A 22,326-nucleotide genomic window follows, 5' to 3' on the forward strand; every position below is an offset into this window, starting at 1 on the left:
GCAGCAGCTCTCGAGAGCCAAACCTGCGCTCCACACACATGTAGCAGGTGGGGGGTGGCGAGGGGCTGTGGGCCAGCTTGTGGAGGTCCAGCTCACCCAGGCCGTGGAAGCGCTGAAAGCACACCCTGCACTTGTAGGGCACCCTTCCGGTCTTGGCTTGCCGGTCTCTGCCTGGGGCCCTCCTGGCCCCGGCTGCCTCCGCTGTCCTTTTGCTCTGTGGCCCCTGGGAGTGCTCTGTGGCCTTGAAGTCTACAAAGCTCATGCCAGGGAGACCAACAGGGTCTTCGCAGCCTCCCAGGAAGCACAGTTCTTGCATCTCAAGTTTGGCGCTGAGCCTCTCCAGATCCATGGCATTCCCCGTGAGCCCACAGTCATAGTGTTCTCGCTCCAGGTTGGGGGGCTCGGGGCTCACATCTCCGAGAGACGAGGCAGTCTCATCGGTGGGGGCCCGCAGCTCGAGGCTTCGCCAAGCTGCTGGGACCATGTGTAGCTCAGGGATGTTCTCTGATGGGTGGTCCTCGGTGCTGCTGGAGGGCCCCTGCTCCGCATATTCTGCCTCTGGGTCAGGCTCCAGGGCCCATAGGTTGGGGCCCGGGGCCCAGGGGTCAATGCCAGGCACCTTGCTGCTGAGAAAGCCCTCCAAGAGGAAGGACTCGGGCAGGCCCGTGGCCTCGTCACCCCATGGGTCCTCATGGGACAGGCAGAGGGAGCCTGAGTCACTGAGGTCTGTGGGTAGGCAGGCGGGGGGCAGAGCGGCACTGCCCTGGAAGTCGCCACTGGGCTCCGGTGGTGGCGGGGGCTTTGGCTTTTTACAGCGCTTCCCATAGACTCGGGGGTTCTTCTTCCGAGTTAAGCGGTTGCTCAGAGGGAAAAGCTGGGAAAAGGAAGCTTCGTCATCAAACAAGGTATGAGGGTCCCTGAGACCCAGGCCAGGGGCTTTAGGGGCGACGCTTTCATGCTCCTGGGCCCCATCTTCTGGGTTGTTCAGGGGGCCCTGGAGGCAAGTGCTGATGGTACCTGCTGCTTCAGAGCCACAAATCTCAGGAGGGCTTGGGGGTCCCGACAGGGCCTTGTGCCCCTCCCAGGCACCTTGCCCTGACCCATTCTCGGCTGTTGCGCTGTCCTCTGCAGGCTTATTCCTAGCTGCCCGCAACGGCTCTCTGTAGCTACCCAATGTCCTGGTCTCTCTGGGTCCCTGGCACCCCTTTGCCAAGGCTGACTTCTGCCCCTCTGGTCCTCCCCCAGAAGGCACCCCCTCCATCCTCCCTGGACAGGCCACCCAATTCCCGGATGACTTCTGTGAGGGTGCCTCCTCCACGTCTGTGGCCATGAGGAGAGGTGGCTGCGTGACCTCGGTCTCCCGCTCTGCCTCTTGTGAGAGGCAGCGGCTTGGAGGGGCCGGGTAATTGGCAGTCGCAGTTGATGGATTCCAGCGGCTTCTATCTGAAATCACATCAGGAAAGACTTGAGGACTTCTCTCCTCCCGGAACCGTCTTGCTCTTGGCTTTCTCACGTTCTTATTTGATTTCCCCTCTGACTCGCTGGGAACATCCGTGGGTGCTCTGCACCGCCTCTGGCCTCCTCTCTCTGTCCCTTTGCGACGGGGTTTGTCCCTCTCCAGCCAGTCCCATTTCCTGGGCTCTCCAGGCCTCAAATTCACCCCTTGCTTGACCAGAACTGGGGGGTGTGGTTCCTGGCTCGGGCGACAGCCTGGTGTTCCCAGAACGCTGAGCCCTCGCCTAAGCCCCTTGGACACCTGAGGACCTGGGATGTTCTCAGGAGCCATGGAACCCTGGATGGGAGGCGGCCCAACAGTGTGGCTGGGACCACTCGGCCCTTGCTTTGGTTTCTCCTTCCCAGGCACCCTGCAACTTTTCTTTCCGGGGGTGTGGCACATCTTGGCTATCTCCCCAGGCTGGGGAGCGGATTGGGCCGGGGGGCATAGCTGGGAGGTGGCCCCCTTGTGTAGCCCATGCTTCCTGGCTCTGTGTCGGTTTAGGCCTGGCCCAGAGCGGAAGGTGGCCAAGCAGATCTCGCAGGTCACAGGCCACCCGCTAGGGCCTTGGTCCTTCCAGTGGCCATTTTCAGTGGATACGGGCCTCTTTTTAAAGTCACAAGGCTTCTGTCTGGGGTCCTGGGGACAGAGAGGGTCTCCCTGGGGGATCTGGTGGGGGACATTTCTGAGGCTCTGAGGGGAATTGGGTCTGGAGTTGCTGGCTGTGCTGCTCAGAGAGGCGGCTCTGCCTGGGTGGAGCTCTTCGTAAGGGCAGGTGACTGTTGGGGCCCTAGTGCCAGCTTCAGAGGCCTTTGTAATGCCAGGTGTCTCCAGGCTCTTCTGGTCCTGGGAGCAGACCCCCACCTCACCTTCCCAGCAGGCATGGGGCTCTCGCCCTGAGGTCCCTTGGGTGGAAGGGTCAGCAGGCACAGTGGTGATGCTCTGGCCTTCCCTGTTTCCTGGGGTTTCTGAGAAGAGGCCCTTGGGCATCCTGTCTGGGCTGGTGTGGGGCAGGGCTCCCCTGCAGTGAGGGTCTGGCCATGTAGCCCTTGGGCCTCGGACTGACCCCATGCCATCTGTGGTGGGAATGCCGGGTAGGGCAGCAGCCTTGATGGTCAATCTTGGGGAGATGGCCCTCACCGGGGGAGGAGGGGCGTCACAGGCAGGAGATCCCCTTGGCCTCTCTTTTCTGGAACCCTCTAGGGTTCTTGACATGCAGCCTTCAGGGCAGTCCCCCACATGGGCAGGAGCGAAGACATCGATGAAACCAGGCTGGCACAAGGGAGGGTCTTCCAGGGGGCTGCATTCCCCCAAGAGAGGGTGGTGAGCCAGGATTTCCTTGAGGCCACGGGGGTTTGTCCTTAAAGATGAGGGGGCTGCCAGGGCCTCCCCAGCTCCAGCATCTTTGGGGGCTGGGGTGCAATCAGCCCTTTTCGGAGTTGTCCAGGCAGAGGAACAGGCTGGCAGATGCTTTAGGCTGGTAGGGTCCCCGCAGGATGAAGAAGCTGGGAGTAGCCCCCCCAGCGCACTTGAAGGCACCGTGGGAGGGTCTTCCTGGAGCAGGTGCTCAAGGCCGCAGGGAACAGGGGTGGCTACGGAAGTGGACAAGGGGGCATAGCCAGCTAAGTCCCTAATGGGGGCTTCTGGGCTCTCCCCAGTGAGCAGCAGGTGCTTCTTAAGCTTTGGGCACGCCACCTCTTTTGGGGTGCAGTCCTCAGGCCCATTTTGGGAGTGGGCTGCTGCCAAGGCCGGGACCAAAGATTCTGCATCAGACGAGGTGGGGCTTGGGGTGGCCCGTGCCTCATTCTGAGGGCTCAAGGCTGCCCTGCTTTCCTGAAGCTGCCCCCCTAGCTGGTCTGCAGCCATGGCTGGGCTGGCTAGTGTGGTTTTAGGGTTGGCATTGACTGTGGCGAGGTCATCCGGTCCCCCCAGGATCCCCCAGTTAACTGGCTGCAGCTGGCTGGCTTTGCCTGGGTCTTTGAGCTTCTCAGCCTGTCCATCTGCCTCTGGCCCCAGCTGACATCCGGCCATTGCAGGGACAGCTGTCCTCTGCACACCCCCATCAGAGCCTTTGGCAGGGCTGCAGGCCACGTTCCCACCTTCCATGCTGTCCCTTTCCAGATCTGAGGGGTCACTCTGTTGAGGGCTCTGTGTGTCAGCAGGTGGGGGCCCCTGTAAGTCCCGGGTGTCATCTTTGCTCTCAGATGCTCTGGCCACCAGGAGCTGGAGCTGACGTAAGGGGCTCGTGGCTGGGTCCTGGGGCCTCCGACCAGGGCTGGCGTCAGGCATGCAAGCAGGACTTGGGGAGGCTCCTGCTGGTACAAACTCCTTGTTACCCTCAGAGGCAAGGCTCCCCGCCTCAGGGTGGAGGGGCCCTGCTCCTATGGGCCCACTTGTGCTGCTTACAGAATGTCCCTTGTGGGTGTCACTATGACTGGCACCAGAATGTGGAGAGGGACCCAGACGCAGAACCCCAGCACCCCGAAATGCCAAGTCAGGTGCCAGATGAACAACAGGGCTGTCGCACACTTTCAGCTTGGGGGCATCTTGGCAGGGCCCCTGGGCCTTAGGGGATCCTGGGAACAGCCCTCCTCTCTGTGTGCAGGGAAGGACGTCTTCGCTGTAACAGATTCTGGTGGCCCTGTTATCTTTAGGAAGTAAAGGCTCACAGTTTGGGCCGCACTTTACTGAACTCCCCCTTTCTGACAGGGGTTTGTGTGGCTCTCCGGGGTGGGGCACACAGGCTTCTGGGCGGACCCTACAGCCCTCTTCTGCCTCGGGGAGCCCCGTCTTGGAGACTCTGGCATTGTGCACTGACTGGAAACTGAGGCTGGCCCCAGTGGGGCTGAAAGGAGGCCCAGAAACCCGGTCATTGTGGGTGCTGGGGAGAGGGGCTGCTTCTCCCAGGGGCCACTCCTCCCGGGGGCTCCCCAGAGTCCCCTTTGTGGTGGCCATGGCTGTTTCTGCCCCTTCCTGGTGTGGATTTAATTCGCCAAGACCGGTGAGGTCAGCTGCAGAGAATGTGTCCTTGCTGGGCAAGGCAGCCTGGTGGACAGGCAGGGGTGCACCTGTGCCCAAGCACACCCTGCCTGCCTGCTCAGCTCTGCGCATCTCTCCTGGGGCCTTGTGCACACATTTACTTTGCAGCTGACTTTCTAATTCAGTGACCAATCTTTTGATCTCTAATTCATCCTCAGACAGGTTGCTCATAAAAGCGATGGTACATTCGCTAACCTTGCCAGGCAAAGGGGGCGGGCTGGCCGCCACTGTCCCTTCACGAGGACACTTCTTATTAAATGCCTTTCCCTCTGAGAGATCAGGAAAATGGCCCAGATGGCTGGACAGCATCGGGGATACTTCCTCCAGCAGGGACCAGCCCTTCTCAGGGAGAAATGAGGGATATGGAGGGTGTAGCTGGGGTTTCCTTAGGGGAGGTTTGGTGCATGCAGATGGTGAGTGGGTGTCCCCATTTCCAGACAGGCTGCTGTAGATTGGTGGGTTGAAGCCTTCCCCGGGCAGCCCCGAGAGGAGGGACGTGGACTCCAAGGCCAGTGGTGATTTGGCTTTGCCTGAGTCTGTGTCGACGGTGTAGGGTGGATACTTGGGAGGTTTTGGCTTGAGGGAACTGGAGTCCACACCATCCCGGCGAAGGTGCATGCTGCTGACTGATGGAGTGTCCGGAGCTAAGGGCTTGGAGTACAGGTCTCCGCGGAAACAGCCAGCCAGGTCTTTGGGTCCAAGGAGCAACTCGTTTGGGGGGCTGCTGTAGGGCTGGGGCCCCTTTTTGGTAGCCGGAACAATGGGGTCTCCATTAAAAAGAGGAGGGTCACAGTCAAGATCAGGGGTCTTTACAAACAGGATGCTGGGCTCGGGGTAGGCAGTGGTGGTGTTAGTGACGGGCACCAGCAATTCTCCTGGCATGTAGGCAGGGGCGTCCTCTTCGTCATGAGAGATGGGGGCTTCTGTGCACTGGGAGACACCCAGTAGACTGCCTGCACCTGGTGCAGGTGAGCTCCCATGGAGCACTATGGTGTCCTCTCTGCCTGGCTGTGGTTGCTCTGAGGCTGGGGGACAGGGACTTCCTTCCACACAGGTGGCCAGAGGAGAGCTGGAAATGTCTCTGAGAAGCTGTGTGGTGTCAGGAGGAAACTCTTCAGCAATCTCAGGGTTCTTGGTCTCTTGGGGGAAGTCTAGTGACGGATGGTTTTCCTCTGGAGTCTTGGTGAGAGCCTGCAGGAGATGCTTGGGGCCTCTATTCTTTGGGCCCGCTCTGGCCTCAGGGCTTTGCAGTGGACCCTGGACCTCTGGGCTCTCACTGGGGCCTGGACAAGACCTGCCTGGCTTTGTGGTTTCCTGTCTCACAACCTTCCTGGATTTTTGCTGCTCTCGGTCCTCTCTGGGACCCGGGGTCAAGTCCCCTTTCTTCCTCTTCTCACCCCGGTGCCACCTCCGGCAGCTGTGGTGGGGCTTGCCTCTGAAGCGGGAGCCCCGTGGCTGCAAGCTGTCCTCCTCCTCGGACTCCGAGGCGTAGTCGTATTCCTGGAGCCCACCGTCCAGCGTGCTGGGCTCGGGCTTCTGGGTTGCCAGGGAGCAGTGCCCGCCCTGACTGCGCTGCGCCCGCTGCCTGTGCAGCTGGTTCTTCTGTTGCACGATCTTGTGGATGAGCTCCTTGCTCCAGGTGCCACCCCGCGCCTTCCTCCTTTTGGAATCCTTCCCGGGGGACAGTCGGAGGCGCTTAGAGCTCCTGGTCTCCACCGGGAGGGCCTGGCCACTAGGATCTGTGTGGCTCTTGGGGGCCTGGGTCCTGAGGTCCCGGGGGTGTGGTGGGGCTGGCTCAGCCCTGTCGCCTTTCCTGCTGGGCCTTAGACAGGTGGCTCTGGTTCTTCTGCCCGACCTCTTGGCAGTGTTTGCCGTGTCCAGCTCTTTCCGGAAAAATTTAAACTGCTTCCCTCTCCTCTGCTGGCTGGCCAGGCTGACTCCGTCTGCCTCCACAGTCACAGGGCCCAGGGAGCGGGTTTTGGGCCTGTTGTAGGCTGGGTAGCTCCCATCCCTGGAGTGGGGGCTCTGGGGTTCCAGTGGGGCAGCCACAGCTGGGAGCGGGAGCTGGGCTTTGTTCTCTGGCGTGGCCCCCACCCTGGCCTTGGGGGGCTGCCCAGCACTGGGACCTCTGGGACCAGAAGGTTCCTCATCGGCAAAGACATCAATGAAGCTGCTGTCGATCTCAGGGTTGTCTGACTGGTACTCCAGGCCGTTGAGCGCCTCAGTGATGAGGCTGTCCAGCTTGGCGTCATCCTCCAGGTCTAGGTCCGAGGCAGGGAGTGGGAAGGGGGCCACAGCCAGGCCAGACAAGAAACTCGTCCTTAGGGGGTCATCTTTGCTGTCCACCCGGATGTCCCCTCCTAGCAGGAAAGGGACAAGCTTGGTGTGGCTGAGCAGGCTTGGGTTCCCACTGGCTGGTGCTTTGGAGGTGGCCAGCACAGAGGGGGTGGCGGGGGGAGTGGGGAGCCCCGAAGGCTGCTGGTGGCCCTCCTTCGTCCTGGCCAGGAGCAGGCTGCAGAACTGCCGGTGCTCCAGGAAGGCGGCCAGGCTGCTGTAGTTGCGGTCACACTGCTTACAAGTGAGCAGCACATCCAGCTGGTCCAGGCTGGCACTGCTGAGGGGGAAGTGGTGGTGGGCAGAGTAGGGGGGTGGCTCTGGGGGGAAGCCCTCCAGCCCCCTGCTGCCCACCTCAGGGCCTGTGCTGGGGAACGGGGTCTCCTCCAGGCATTTGAAGGCTCCCTCAGAGCCCAGGCCCTCTGTGGGGAAAGGGAAGGCCTTGACTGGCTCTGGCTGGTAGTGGATGGGGAGGGTGCGTGAGGGCTTGGGGGATGGGAAGGGGCTGCTGGTCTCCTGGGGATGAGTGGGAGGATGGAAGAAGGCAGAGGGCCCCAGTGGGCCAGGGAGCTGGCTCTCCTCTGAGCTGGGGTTGGCTGGGCTGCTAGACAGTGGTGACAATGAGGAGCAGGTGCTGCTGCCAGCTGTGTTGGTGGCAGGTGAGGGCAGTGGGGACTCAGTGGGAGAGGCTCCCACCAACCTGGGTGGGGGCAGACCAGGGGTCCCTTGTGGTGAGACCTGGGGCTGGGCCACCCCAAAGAATAGGGCTTGGGCTCCGGAGTCCTGCAGCCCACTATAGGTGAAGAGCCCTGGGGAGCTGCCACTGTGCCGGCCTGGGCTATCTCTCAGCACCGCCAGCTTCTCCCCTGGCCCTTGGGTCTTGCTGGCAGCACCCAGGTTTCCCTGGCTGGCCCCCCGCCACTCTGGGGCCCCTGGGGGAAAAGGCAGCCGGCTCAGCATCTCCACTGGATGGGGGCTGGGCCTGATGGCTGGGAGCACCTGGGGCCAGGGCAGCGGGGGACTTTGGGGGAGGCCAAGACGCTGGCCTGGGCTGAGCTGGCCTTCAAAGAATGTACTCCTGGAGGTGGCTGGGGGGCCCAGAGGAGGTGTGGGGTAAGGGGCTGCGGCAGGATCCCACAGCTGGGGCAGTCTGGTGGGTGGGGGCCCCGGGGTGGCCAGCTCTGTGTCCAGAGACCCTGGGCTGGTGCCCGCCCCGCTGGCTCTGGGGCTTCCGTACACCTGCCCAGAAAAGTGCCTCTGGGGCAAAGAGTTTGGGGGCCTCCTGGGGCTTCCCAGCTCATTGTGGGCTGAAGGCGGTCTCTCAGGGAGGGCTTTGGTCAGGCTCTTGTGCAAATTGTCTGGGAAGGTGGCCGTGCTCTCCGAGAAGGGGCTGGGGGCTGGGTGAGCAGCACCGGGTGAAGGGAGAGCATGGCCGAGGTCACTGGGGGGATCAAGGGCCCTGGGCTGGCTGGGATAGCAGGGCGGGGGTGGGGGAGCCGGCCGGGCGGGCAGGGGGTAGGCCGCACCCATGCCCACTGCCTCCTCCGGCCACGCTCCCCGAGGCTGGTGGAAGGCAAACACTAGTGCCCTCTCAGAGTACTCGGGCTCAGCCGAGTCCTCAGGGAAGGACTTCGGGCCGGTCCTATGCAACGCTGGGAAGGGGAACTGGAGGGAGGCCACCCTGGGGCTGCCGCCTTCCGGAAAGGGCTCCGGCTCTGTGGGGGGCACCCCGAAACTAGCACCTGGGAAGTTGTTCTCAGCAGTGGGAGGCCAGGCATCGGTTCCAAGGGCCTGGAATTCCGAGTAAGAGGCTGGCCTGCCGGGGCTGGCATCATTGTTCTGGGGGGTCCTGAGGGGTGGGGGCCCAGGGGTGGCGCTCGGTGAGGTATAACTGGTGGAGGTAAAGCTGGAGGGGGTCTCCTGGAAGCACCTTTGGAAGCTGAGCTCTTCTGGGGCAGGTGGGGCCTCTTCCTCTGGGGGCTGGGGGGCCTCACACTGTGGGCCCTCAGGGGTCTCATCCAGGGGTGGTCTGGCTCTTGAGCCCACGATGCTCAGACTGTAGAGCTGTTGGGGGCTGTCGTCTCCCCTGCCTGTGCGCCGCGTGGGAGCTTGTGTGTGGGTTCTCCCTGGTGGGGCCTGGGGGCTGCAGCCCTTTCCATGGGGGTTGATGAGGGGCTGAGTTCTCAGGAGTGGGGCCTTGGGCTCCACCTCCCTAGCCTGCTGAGGCTGGGGATCAGGGGGCTCCACAGCCTGGGCCCCGCTGCCCACCTCCCTTGTGGCCTTGGTGGTCCTGCTGGCCGGGGCATCGTCCTCGCTGGGGGGCTGGGTAGCCGTGCAACTGGCCATGCCACCGGCCGTTTGGCAGGGCTGCAGGCCTCCGGTCATGGCTGGGGGCGGCGCTCCGCGGGGCTGCTCCCCAGGCATGGCCCCTCTGTCTGGGCGCTAGGAGGCTGTGGTGGTCCGAGGGGGTCCGCAGGGAGTGGGCTGGGCGGCCATCCTTGCCCCTCGGGGGGCCCTGGAGAAGCCTGCTCTCATAGTCCTGAGTGGAGCCTGCAAGGAAAGGATGGAAGTGAATTGAGAGCTGTGGAGTCTCCCTGGCGCCCATGGAGGCCGTGACAGGCTGGTATCAGAAGCAGCTGGCACAAAAGCCCCCACCTTTTGGGGAAGGGGCTCAGTTCCAAAGACACTTTGAGAGACAAGAGGAGAAAAGGGTTCCTGTCAGACTGAGCAAGGAGTTGGGGGTGGGGGGAAAGGGAGAGAGGTAGGAAAGGAAAAAAAGGAGTGCTGTTTGGGGTCTGAGGATCTCAGAAGACCTCTGGCCACCTCAGAACAGCCCTGCTTGGGGCCAGCCAAGCCATGAGGGGAAAGCCCCCAGATCTGAAGAGGCCCCAGGGCAGGGATGACAGGCACCTGGCAGCCACCTGTGTGACCTGAGCTACAGCCTAGGTGGGGTCAAGGGACAGCCCAGGCAGCATAGAGGGGATGCCTTCACCAGCCAAGAGCAGGGGCCTCACATCTGAAGCCAAACCGGGAACGAAGGGGAGAGATTGTGCACACCTGAGTCTGGTCTGAGACTCAAACCTGGTCCTGTGGGGTTCTTGCAGCTGACTAGCACAGTATAGCCTCAAGCCACCGTTTTGGGGATCCACTGGTCAGCACCCTGGGGTGGGGCCTGCATCTGTATTTCTAGGCAGCACCAGGCACCACTGGTGCTCCCTCCCTGTGTTTGGAAACCTGCCCAGGGATTGTACCCACTGAGGAGAGGTGCTCTGCCTGATTTGGAGCACAAGCTTTCCTCTTAGGAAGGTGTGGTTCCAGTACCAGCCAGCAGAGGGTGCCACGCTGCCCCTTTCTCCCTGGCCAGCCCCGTGGACCCTCCTCCACCCCAGCAGCCCAGGGGACCCTCCTCTTTTAAGCAGAGGTCTCATCCCTTCCTTTGGGCCTCATTGTCTGAAGCCAGCCCTCTGCTCCCCCTTTCCATCTCAAGACTGGAAGACCTTTGGGCAAGGGCTTGGGGGTGAAGTTTGTTGAATGAATAAATGACAGCAGTCATGGAAGTGTGAACTCCTTCTAAGCACCTGGCTGGGGGCCAGGAAGCTGAGTGCTTTCCATCAATCACTTCTCTTGTCCTCACAGAGATTCTGGAGGTCAGAACCATTAGCGCTATGGGGAGGTGAGTAACTTTCCCACGGCCGACCAGCTAGTGGAGGGCACTGGGGGTCCCCAGGAGGGGCCTCCTCCAGCCGTGTCACACATGGTCTGGACACCTGATCAGGGCCAGGCTGTGCCCAGTGTGGGGACAGCAGCAGCCCAGGCCCCTCACGAGTCCCCCTGCACTAGAGAGGGCAGAGCCTGTGTAATGCTGTTTCCCCTGCTGGACTTCGAACTGCTTTGTGCAAGTCCTGGCTCAGCCACTGACCCTCAGTGGGACTGGGGACTAATCCTTCGGGGTCCCTGTGCCTGGAAAATGGGAATCCCAAGAGAGCCTCCTCATAGGGCTGTTGAGAGAGGACACAAGTCGCTGTGTCCAAATTGTATAATAGATCGTCTGCTGTTTATGTAGTTTTCTGACTATTCCTGTTTCTGCCTGAAACTGGGGCTCCTGAGCTGGGGAGCCTGCAGTTTATTCACTGCCCCTTCCCCAGGGTCTGGAGTCTGGCGCACAGTAGGTCCTCAAGACTGAGGAAAAGTCAATTTCCACACCTTTGAAATAGGGACAGTAATGGTGCCTCCCTCACTGGGTCGTCCTAAGGCTCAACATTTTATGTGACCTGGCATGATGCCCGGCATGCAGGGGCACTCCCTCCTGGAATGCCAGCGCTTCCCCAGCCTCAGTGTCCCCATCTGTGTACGGGGTTTCAGCTGCTTCTCCAGGAGCACTGCTAAAAGCTAGGTGGGAGTTGAGTCTGTCAGCACTCCAGGCTGCAGCCACAACTCTGGTGGGGCTACCTGGGCCATCCTGCATGGGCTTTTAAGGAGGAGCAGAAGTCTCTGACCCCACGGCCCGATCTGCTCTCAGGGGCACTTGCAGCCTCCAGGCAGCCCTGTGCTCTGCCCAGAAGGCTCCCTGTTGGGGCTCCAGGTAGTAGGTTACTACCAAGGGGGAAAGGGGTCAGACCAGGCCTTTTTGTTTCCAGCAGCCAGAACCAGCTGCTCTTGGCGGGAAGGCCACTTATTGGGGCTGACCCTTTGTTCATGCATTCACACTCACACAAGCGCTTCTGGGCGTCTGTCTGCCTTGTGCCCAGTGTCCAGGGGAGCAGACAGACTGCCGCTTTGTAGACTTGACCCTGGCTCAGAGTTCCTGGAAGGCCCACAGAAGCGGGGTTTGAATATCTATATTGAATATATTGAATATAGATATTCAATAAATGCAACGGCCAGCATTTATTGAATATCTACTGCATGCTAGGGCCTGGGGAGGCATGTGTGGGGGGGTGTCCAGCTGGGTTCCTGCCTGGCTGGACTCAGAGGAGGCTTCCTGGAGGAGGTAGCATCAGTTCTGGCCATGTGGATGGCTAGCCTTGGGGCACAAGGACAGAGAGGGCATTCAGGGATGGGAACTGTGAGCATCGGCAGGTGCAGGGCTGTTTGGGGAAACGTGGAGAAAGAGTTCTGGGCCCAAGGAAGGCATTGCTGGGAGCTGGGCCAGCTCCTGAAGGACAGTGAGGACTTGGTAGGGTGGGCAAGTGGGACCCCGAGTAAGTGGGCAGCCAGGCCGCAGCCAGCAGCTTGGGCAAGGATGGCCTGCTTCTCTGTGCACTCTGATCCAGGCCAGGGAATCTCCTGCCCCCTTTCCCCCCTTGCTGCTGGCTCCAGGGATGCCCCCGGGCAGAGCTCTTCACCCATCTCCAGGGCAGTGATGCAGGGAAAGTCAGGCCAGGAGCTGGCTCTGACTCTGTTGGGGGCTAGTGTAGGAGTGGGAGGGGTTACGGCCTGTGGGACCTCCCCTCCTGAACTTCTCAGATAGCCTAAGCGGGCAGGACCCAGGCCAACTTCTAGACCCAGGCCCAGGGCTCCAACTGCAACAGGCAGTGAAATCCATGTGGTCAGGCGTGCAGAGGTGCCGTGGGCCTCTGACTTCCCAGGGTCTGCTGGCCTTGTAGGGCATCCTTCACCCACCCCTGAGCAGGCTGCTGAGGGGCGAGGGCCCGGGGCCTGGGCAGATTCCTGAGATTTTTATAGGGTGGCAGGTGAGGCTGGAGCAGCCGTCGGACAGTGAGCCCTGCAGGTCCAGGCTCTGAGCAGCCTCTGAGAGGGATGGGTGGGTGGGTGGGGCCCTGGATCTGACTTTCTCACCCATGCTGGGTGTGTGCCCCCAGGTGCCTCTCCTAGACTTAATCAGCCTGGGCTTCTCCATCTGCGATCTGAGAATAACACGGGAGCCTATCTCAAAGGTTCACGGCAAGGGTGAAATCCGTGAAGAACCTCTTCATAAAGCATTTAGCAGAGAGGCTGATGGGGACCACTATATTCTCCCCATTAATACTGTAAGTCCTGTCATTCCCTGAGCCCTATTTGTTCACTGGCACGAAGGAGATGTAGTGAGGAGAGGGTAAGAAGGGAGCTTCGGGAAGGCTGGACAGGGTCTGAAAATAGGGAGAAGGTGCTAATTTGTTGGTTTGAAACAGCTGTGCCCCAGGCCTCTCTCAGGAAAGGAGGGGTCTGATCTGAGGAGGCCTGACTTGCTGGCCCCTGGAGAACATCAGGTGACAAGCTGCCATCCTGAATGTCCTTCTCACTCTGGCTCAGGGCTGTGGTTAGAAGCCATGTGTTGGCCTCTGACAGCTGGATTGGGGAGACGGTCTCTTAGGGAGGCAGCTGGCAGCCCCAATTACCGCCCGAGTGGGGAGACGGAAGGAGACGGAGCCAGGGTGGGGCGGGTGGGGCGGCTGGGACAAGGGCATCTCCGGCTGGGTGGCAGCCTGCCAGCCTCCAGGCCAGCTGTCCTCTTCTACGTACCTGGGGAGTCGGGCCCTCAGCTGAGTCGCCGCACAGCTTCCTGAGGAATGAGGATTTCTTGGCTGCAAGGAAAATGGAAAGCGTGTCAGAATCCATGTGGTGCTTGGCTGGGGTCCGAAAGCCCCAGGAGGAGCCAGGCAGAAGGAGCAGCTCCCGGGCGAGGCCCCCCAAAGCCAAGCAGAGCCAGCAGGGCCCCTGGGTGCCAGGAAGCCATTACGGGGCTGCCGGGAGATGGTGAGCTCAGGAGGCCATCAGGCAACCTCAGTCCAGCCAGGGGGCCCCTGCAGAGTTGGGGGTCAGCTGGCTGCCTTTGCCCCAGGTTTGATGATGATTTTACATTTCTTTTCATTTAGTTCTTACACGTGCATAGACCACACATTTGTGAGGCTACCAAACTTGAGACAAGGTTCAAAGGTCTGTAGTGAGAAGTCTCACCCCGAACCCTGGCCCTTCAACCCTCTTCCCTTGTCCTGCTGCGTAAGCACTTGGGGAGCTTCTTGTGTTTCCTTCTAGAATTTCTTGATGCAAATACTAGCAAATATGAATAAACATTCCCATTTCCCCCCCTTTCTTCAACAAAAGATAGTCTACTGCCCTCACTGTTCCACACCATTTTTACATTTAACAATGTATCTTGGAGATAATTCCACAGCATTCCACAGAGATTCCTGTCTGTCTGTGTGCCTGTGCGTCTTTCCACCACATACAGCTGCAGAATATTCTTGGTTGTCTATAATATACTAGGCCTTCCAAACAGTAGAGCAACGAATCCGTGTCAGTGAGACCCTCAGGGTAAGAAGAGATAGTGGGGTCAAAACACAAATGCATTTGTGATTTGGAGAGAGATTGTCAAATGAATGTGTGGGATGATTTTAAAATTTGGTCACAAGTTCTTTGATCTTCCTTCTTTGAGAAGGTAGGGCCCGATTCCTTCCGCTTGAACACGGGCTGGACCCGGTGACTTGCCGCTAATGAATGGAGCGTGGTGGAAGTGAGGATGTTGTACTTTAGAAATTAAGTCATAGAGGGCACCGTGGCTTCCGCCTTGCTCTCTGTCTGGTGGCTCACTCAAGAGAGTCATGTTGTAAGGACACGGTAGCAGCCCTGTGGAGGGCTCACGCTGGGAGGAACTCAGGCCTCCTGCCCCACAGCCGTGTGAGAAGCCATCTTGGAATAGCTCCTCCAGCCCCAGGTGAGTCTTCAGATAAGGCGGCAGCCCCTGCTGACATTCAAGCTGTAACCTCTCAAGAGGCCCTGAGCCAGAACTACCCAGCTAAAGGTGCTCAGATTCCTGACTCACAGAAACTGAGACAGTAATGGTATTGTTTTAAACTGCTATTTGTCATACAGCAACAGACAACGAATCTATTAGTTCAACCCCATGGGGTTGCACCAGCTTGCATTCATCCTGACAAAGTAGAGAACCCCAGGCTTTAATGTAAGCCCTGGCATCACAGTGTGCCTTTTCCCTGCAGCGGTGGGCAGACTGAGGCTTGGAGAGAGAGGAGGACCACAGGAGGCTGCCAGTGACTCAGTGGAAGAGCTTTCACTACACCTCCCCATTCATTCATGTATTCACTCACAGATCTGCACATTTGTGTCAAATACTAGGCATTGGACCTACAGTGGTGAGTGGCTCATCCGTGGCCTCTGTCTCATGGAGCTTACGTGAGAAGTTAACAGATAGATGAGGAAACCAAGGCTCAGAGAGGTGGCATGACTTGTCCAAGTCACACAACATGTAGTGAAGCCCACAGGGAGGTGAAGCAGGCCTACTCAGGGCCATACGTGCCCCATGCTGGACAGAGTGGCTCCGTACCTTTGTACCTTGGTCCTGCCTCAGTGGCCCCTTCCCATCTGTGGGGTGCCCTGCCTCCACATACTGAGCCTGTGGGCAGAGCTCAGCCACCACATCACCCTCTTTCCCCAGCCCCAGGACCATGGGCCTAACGTTCTGCCTGCAGCACCCCAGGGCTCTCGATGCTGGCTGCCCCTCCAGGGGCTCGAGGACCAGTCTTCAGTGCTCAGATCATGGGGCAGGCTCCGGGCAGCGTGTGCCCTAGGTCTCGGGTTCCCACCCCCGCCCAGGCTCTCTTGGCAAAGCCCCTTGGTGTGCATTGGTGTGGGTTTCAGCAGCTGGGGCCCCTTTGAAGTTGGGAGATCCAATCCTCCAGATCCGGGGCTGCCCCAGGGAACCCCAGGAGTGCAGGCATCTCCTTTTCCTCAGAAACACTACCTGGCCCCTCTCCTAACAGGCCTGGCCCCAGTACTCCAAGTAACTCAAGACTACGGTCATGCTGGCTGGCACTGGCCTGGGGTGTGGGCAGCAGCTCCTGGGGAGGGCAGTCCTGCCATTGGCCTGGACCCCTGCCCTGCCTGTGCTCCCACCCCATGACCCCTGGCCCCTTGCACAGTGTTCAGCCTCTGCTCCTGACCCTCTTGCCTCACCTCCTCTTTCAACCTGACCGGTTTCAGCTGTGGCCTCTCTGTCCTAGAGTGGGCTTCCTTCTCCCTTCCATCCCACCTCGAGCCAGCCCTAGTCCTGGCCCTTTCTTCCGAGTTCCCCGTGCCTAGGATGCCTCCTCCCTTCTTTCCAGTCTTCCTGATTTATACTCACTTCCAGGGGCAGATCATGTGGGCCTGGGCTTGAATCCTGCCTCTGGCACTTCCTGGCTGTGGGACCGGGGCCAACCCTAGTGTCTCAGAACAGTTTCCTCGCCAGTAAAATGGGGATGATCAAAGTCCTGACCTCAAACAGTTGTCAAGGAAGATTAGAGGGGACAACACACCTAAATCATTCATGCAGACCAGCTGTAGGAAGCCCCTGGCTGATGTGTGCTCTGATGTGGTCACTGCTCTCCCAGGCCTCTCTCTAGTCTACCTCTTCCGAGAAGCCCTCCCTGTTGCATGTTGTGTCCACCTGAGAGGTATTAGTTCATGAGGCAGTGCTTCCCCCAGTAGTTATCACTGATCTCGTAAGCACAGGGCCTCCGTGAGGAGGTGACCCTCAGCCATGCATGGCTGGGCCTTGGGGTAAGGGGCTCTCAAGCACAGGTCAGGGGTGGGGACTCCAGCCTGGGACGCTGGGGGTGGAAGCAGATGGTGCTGGGAAGGGGTTGGGCCAGTTTGGGTTTTATTGGCAGATAATGGGAGGCCACAGAGGGTCCGGGATGCTGTGAGCATGGGTACAGCCCACATCCGCACCCAATCCCAGGGCCCTGCTCCCTATCCCATATACCAGATAGGAGGCAAGTTATGTGTGCCTTTGGACAGAACCAGCTGGGAAAGGCAGCAGGGCTCCAGCCTGATCTGAGTACAGCCAGGGAAACTGAGACTCAGAGCAGACTTGGGCTTGTCCAAGGGCACATGGTGAGTTGACCCTGCCGCCCAAGCCAGGTGGCTTTCTCGGGCTTCTGGGAGGCCCCTGCCCTGCCTGGGTCCAGCCCAGCCCCTGTGATTACCCATCCCTTGCTCTGCTTCCGGCTGCCCACCCTTGCGAGTCACCTGAGCTACCTCCCTGGGCACTGACCTGGCCACCCAGCTTCCCTGAGCCTGCTCCACGACTGGTGTGAGACTTGGCCTGGCCCCTCCGGCCACTGGCCTACTCCCAACGGGCATGATAGGTGAAGCCAGGGGCCCCGTGTGCTAACTCTGCTGGGCAGGGGTCTCTGTTTCCAGGTCATCCTTGACAAGCATGGCTGGGAGAAGTGTGACCAGCATAGCCATGCCCGCTGCCCCATGACAACACCCTTTGCAGCTGGCTCTCATGGTGCTCCCGACCTGACTCAGCCCCTTTCCCAGCCGGCCGGCCAGCCAGACATGTCCCAAGTTGTGGGGGGAGCTGAGCAGAGTGGAGTGGCCCAGAACAGCGCCTGGGGTTCCCAGTTAGCTGTCTTTGCTCTAAGAGGCTGCGGTGTGGCTCATTCTGACATTTATTTCACAAATATCCCCCTTTCCTTTTCCTTCAAACGCAGCCGCTTTGCTTAAAAACTATCTGTTACCCAAGCGCGCAGATAAAACGCTGCAGGTAAAATTATATCTGAGATATGGCCCGAGGGTACGTTTAAGAATACTGCGCAAATTATCAGCTGCATTTATCTTAATTACTTTGGGGAAAAGTGGAGGCTGGCATTGGAAGGGGCCGGGGAAGCGGGTGTTTGTCCCGCCTTATCGGGTGCATATTTGAGATCCTTTAACAGGAGGGAGATAAGAGGAGCACGTGGGGGGAAAATGATGTCTTCGAAAATGACAGGGAGGCGCTGGTAGGGGGAGGGAGAATGTGCTTCAAGACAGGGTCTGGTGCCCACCGAACCCACCGAGGGCTGGTGCAGCACCGGCCACTTTCCTCTGTCCTTTTGTTCCTCAGGGACCCGTTTTTGGGGGGAGCGTGACACGCTGCTGACAGTAGCTCTTCATTTCCTAGACTTTACATGTCAACTTTCCAGAAGGTGAGTGGTGCCTCCATCAGTGCCTGATGGCCAGCCCGAGCCCTGTCCACGTTCCTCCTAGAATAAGTCCCGCAATCCCACCAGGACACCACACACCTTCATTCTGGACACGAGTGCAGAGCAGGACCCAGGGCGCCCTGGGACTTCAAGCAGGGACTGGCAGGGGATGCAGAATGGTTTGGGGGCTGGGCGGATGCAAGAGGAGATGGGAGCTGGCTGCCCACCTCCAGCTGTGCCCAGGAAGCCTTTCCCGTAGCCTCAGCTCCTGGATGGCAACGGCCTCATCTCGTGCATCCCGATGGCCCTGGATCTGGAATGCGCTTGCTGGCCCAGCTGACTACCCGGCATCAGGGGGGGCTGCCTGAAATCAAAGGCAGGAATCCCAGCCTCGTCACCAGCTCTGCCAGGGGCCATCCCTGATGCCTGTGCTGACCGGCACTCTCTGAAACCCTGGACACCAGCTGTCCACGATGGAAGGGACCTGGCTCTGTCGAGGTCCTCGGTGCCCTCGCCTGCATGACTGCAATGACCACATTGTCCCATACAGGCTGAGTAGGGAAGGGCCAAGGAGTGAGATCGGAGACTTGAAAGAAAGAGAAGTGTGGAACCCTATGTACAGTCAGGTGCCGGGGACCCAGGCAGGAGCCCTCCGTGCCGTCGGAGGGGCTGCGGGAAACCCTGTGCCTTTGTCCCCGAGCTCCTGGTTCCGGCACCCACGTGGCTGAGAGGTCTACATGCAGCTGCCTGGATCCTCCTGTCCCACTGCCCTCCCCTCGCAGCACACTCCCTGACACCTACTCCCCCTCTGCCACCCTGTGTTGCTGCATGCCAGGGACGTTCCTGCCTCAGGCCTCTGCACCCACTGTTCTCTTCCCAGGAAGTGCCTCCTTTCCCTCCTTCTCGGGTCCAGTACCAATGCCACCTCCTGCAGACTCAAGGCTGCCGTGTACTCTGCCCAGAGCAGATGGTCCCTCTGGGAGCCTGACCCTCTGCCTTCGGTAACAACCCCTCACCCCCGTCCTGAGGGCCCTAGGAGAGAGGCAGGAGGCACAGCACACCCCAGCCTCAGCTGGGCCTGGTCCCCGCTGGCTCTAGGTCACACTGGGAAAACTCCCGGAGGGTGAAGACTGTTCAAGGCGTCACGTGATTCTGATTTTGTGGGAAAGATTGGCACCATCCCTGTCCCCAAAGAACCCGTCAACACTCGACGGCTCACGAAAGTCAAACTTACTTTCCATTACTTTAACCGTTCAACATGAAGTCCCAAGTGCCTTGTCATGATCTTGGGGGCACCTATCTGAAGCGGCTCTTTTAGTGGTCCTCTTGTTCCCACTGGCCTCAGGGGAGTGCGTGGTCTCCAGACATTTGCTGCCTAGGTCATGCTGTGGATCAGCACCTGCAGGCAGAGTCTGGGGCCCAGAGTGCGCCTTGGGAATCATGCGTGCTGCCACCCTGCCACCCTGTGACCCCGATATACGACATTGTGAGAAACGCTGGTCTGCACAGAGGTTGGATCCAGGTGACAGGAGGGAGAGGCAGGGAGGCTGCAAAATGGGGTTGGGGGACCCATGTATGGGGTCTCCCCGTGTGCTCTGTGGGGCTCCCTGGGGCCGGGAGGCTGGGCCAGGTGTGGTTCTGACTACTCCAGGCCTTGGGATAAGTCGCCTGAGGCCAGTCTTCTCACCTTCCAGCCATCCTGGGGCAGGGGGTAGCCTCAGACCCATTTTACAGGTGAGGAAGCTGAGGCTGTGGGTGGCAGATGAACTGGGCGGTCGCTGTAGGACTCCCTCTGTGTGCTCGAGGCTCCTGGAGAAGGAGGCTGCCTGCTCTGGCTTTTGGAAACGGAGCTTGTCTTGCCCCAGGCAAACCCTCTGCATGAGAAATAGGGACCTGAGTAGAGGTCACTTGGGGCCTCCTTCCCGTGCTTGGTGGGGATGGTGGGGTTTAATGAGCTGTGTCTTGAGTGACAAGATTAATGAGCTTTCTCGGAGGCCAGTGGCTGCTTTAATTATTCTCCCGTCAGGTTTGGAATCCTATCAGCCTCATTTTTCAATTAAAAGTGATTATAATTTCACTTCCTAAGGATGAGAGGATTAGTAACACACACGCCCGGTAGCAGGCAGCTGGGTGGGGGAGGGGTCCTCGGCACTCAGAGTTCTGCAGAGTTGGGGGAACGAGCCACGTATGAGGGGCCTGCAGGAGACAGACGGTGGGGGAAATGGACACTTACTGAGTGCTGACTGTGTGCCAGGCGAGGCATTCCCAGGCAATGAGTCCAATGAGGCACCTGCTGCATGCTGGGCTGAGGGGCCACACTTCCTGGAAGCAGGCACTCAGTCCCAGTATACAGATCAGGAAACTGAGGCCTGGAGTATGGAGGACCAACTCAGGGTCACATGGTTCCTGTGTGATGGGCTGGGGCTTGCACCTAGCTCTGGCCACTTGCAAGCTATGTCTGCTCTCCTGTTGCCTCTTGTCCCCTGGGACAATCTGGGCCTGTGTCCTACAGGAGAACCCTGAGTGGCTGGAATCCCTACTTGGGGAGGGTCCTGGGGTGGAGGGAGGCACGGGGGACTGACTTGGACTCCACACCTGCTCTGGCCCTGGCTGAACTCCTGGGGTGTTCAGCTGTGGGGGGGCGGGCTCCAGGATGCAGCAGACACCCAGTAATTGTCACTGCCCTGCTCTCCTCTACTGGACTGGGGCTGGGTCTGACGTCTTGCTAAGGTTTGAGGAGGGGGTTGGGGGTTCCCTGGCAGTGGAGTGGGTGGTCCTGCTTTTATCTGAGCTCCTGTCCTGAGGGTCACAGAGGTCCAGGGTGCTCACTTGACCGGCACTGCCTCATTAATCCTCTTGGGTCCATGAGGTTGGTCTGTTGTCTTCTCCATTGCTCAGAGAGAAACCGAGGCTCCGAGAGGACAAGTGACCCTTCCAAGGCCACACAGCCAGAAGCAGCACCCATGATAGGAACCTGCTCTCCAGCAGCTTGGGGCAGGCACCTTCCCACTAGTGTTTTCTGCAAGGCTGCCCAGGGTGCTAGGCCAGCTGGCCCTGCTGTCTTCTTGCCCTGTTATCTCGGCCAGTTTCTGGGCAGCTGGGATGTGAGGGCCTGGCCAAATTTTTCTTGGGCCCACCGAATCTGGCTGACAGATCTCCTCTGAGAAGCATTCCCAGGAGTGTCCTCTCCTGTGGGCAGGTGACCCGGCTCAGGAGGGGCTGAGTGGGTGGTGGGTGGGTAAACCTTTGGCTGCAGCGGCCTGGCTCTGAGAAGCCCCAGATCCCAGGGTCAGGGAGGTACCCCTCCAATGGGATGTGCTCCCTGGTTGTCTGAGGGCAGGAGGCAACAGCAGGGAGGGCAGAAGTGGCCTGGAGGCCTAGCTCCCAGCCACGCCAGGCCCACTACCCTCTCTCTTCAGCCTAATGGGCCTTTCTCCTGCTCTGTCACTCGAGCCCTGTTTCTGATCCTCAAAGGCACTCAGCTCTGACCCCACACAGGATTTTGCCCTTCTGCCATCCTCTCCCCGTGAGCTGCCACCGTTCTTGTCTCTGCTCCCGAGGCTATAAGCCTCCGGGCTCTTCTGTGTGGAAGCAATGAATGCTGTTTCCTGACAAGCCATCTGCTGGGCCAAGCCATGCCCACCTTTGCCCACATTCGTTCCTAGCTCCTGATGTACACATAGTAGGTGCTCCTGTGTGGGGGTGACACTCCCCATTGGGTAATGGGAACTGTGGGGGAACTAGACTTGAGAGCCCCCAGGGGCTGGGGGGAGGAGGTCGGTCGGGACAGCCTAGGCACAGTTGGGGGTTTTTGGCCCTGAGGACAAGACCCTTCCATCTACCAGGGGCTCTTAGGGGTGGGGGTGTGACAAACTGCAGAGAGCCAGCCTGAGGGGCCTGCAGCTCTCCCTGTCCCTCAGGGAGCCCCCATCCCTGACACTGAGGGGTCCTAGGACACCACCCACAGCCTCCAGGCGGGTTTCACCAACCCCAAGCCACCATCACCTTTTTTACAGATGGGAACACTGAGGCCAAGGCAGCCCAGGACCAAGCCTATGCCTGCATAAAGCTGTCCCTGCACTGTGGGACACCATCCTTGACCTGGCTTCCGGGCCTGGGCAGTAGGCTCCCCTCCTTGGGCCCCCTGCCATCACAGCACCCACCAGCTCTGTGAAGAAGGGGAAACTAAGGCCTGTTAGGGCAGACACACTGCCACCATGTCATGGAGTTGGGGTCTCAGGCAGACAGGATGGGCACTGACAGGTGCCTCTTCTCCTGGGACAGAGCGGGGCCCCCACACTACCCCGTGTGCTCTCCTTTCATGAAAAGTCAGCAAACATGCCCGTGCTAGAAAACAAAAGGGCTGCCAGGATTCACAGCCGGTGACAGCCCTTCCTGAAAGCCGCCCTGTCTGGGCCTTCGATTTACTCCTTCAACTCTGCCTGCTGCGCGGTGCAACACGTGAGAGAGCTGGCTTTCCCTGGGGCTCCACTGGCAAAGCCACAGACGGATATTTGGGGTGGGGGGTGGAGGAAGGAAAAGAAGAGGCTG

At 59.7% G+C, this 22,326-nt stretch overlaps 1 protein-coding gene across 1 annotated transcript in view; it reads right to left on the reverse strand.

The window, feature by feature from the left end:
* ZFPM1 (zinc finger protein, FOG family member 1) overlaps positions 1–9,488 on the reverse strand; it is a 97,080-nt gene extending 87,592 nt beyond the window's left edge. The window contains exon 1 of the mRNA XM_019654522.1: positions 9,137–9,488. Within this exon, the coding sequence (XP_019510067.1) occupies positions 9,137–9,473 (337 nt within the window). The 5' untranslated portion in view covers positions 9,474–9,488. The remainder of the gene's footprint in view (positions 1–9,136) is intronic.
* Positions 9,489–22,326: the final 12,838 nt, after the last annotated feature.

Source organism: Hipposideros armiger, unplaced genomic scaffold, assembly GCF_001890085.2.
Source record: "Hipposideros armiger isolate ML-2016 unplaced genomic scaffold, ASM189008v1 scaffold_224, whole genome shotgun sequence".
NCBI classification, from domain to species: Eukaryota; Metazoa; Chordata; class Mammalia; order Chiroptera; family Hipposideridae; genus Hipposideros; species Hipposideros armiger.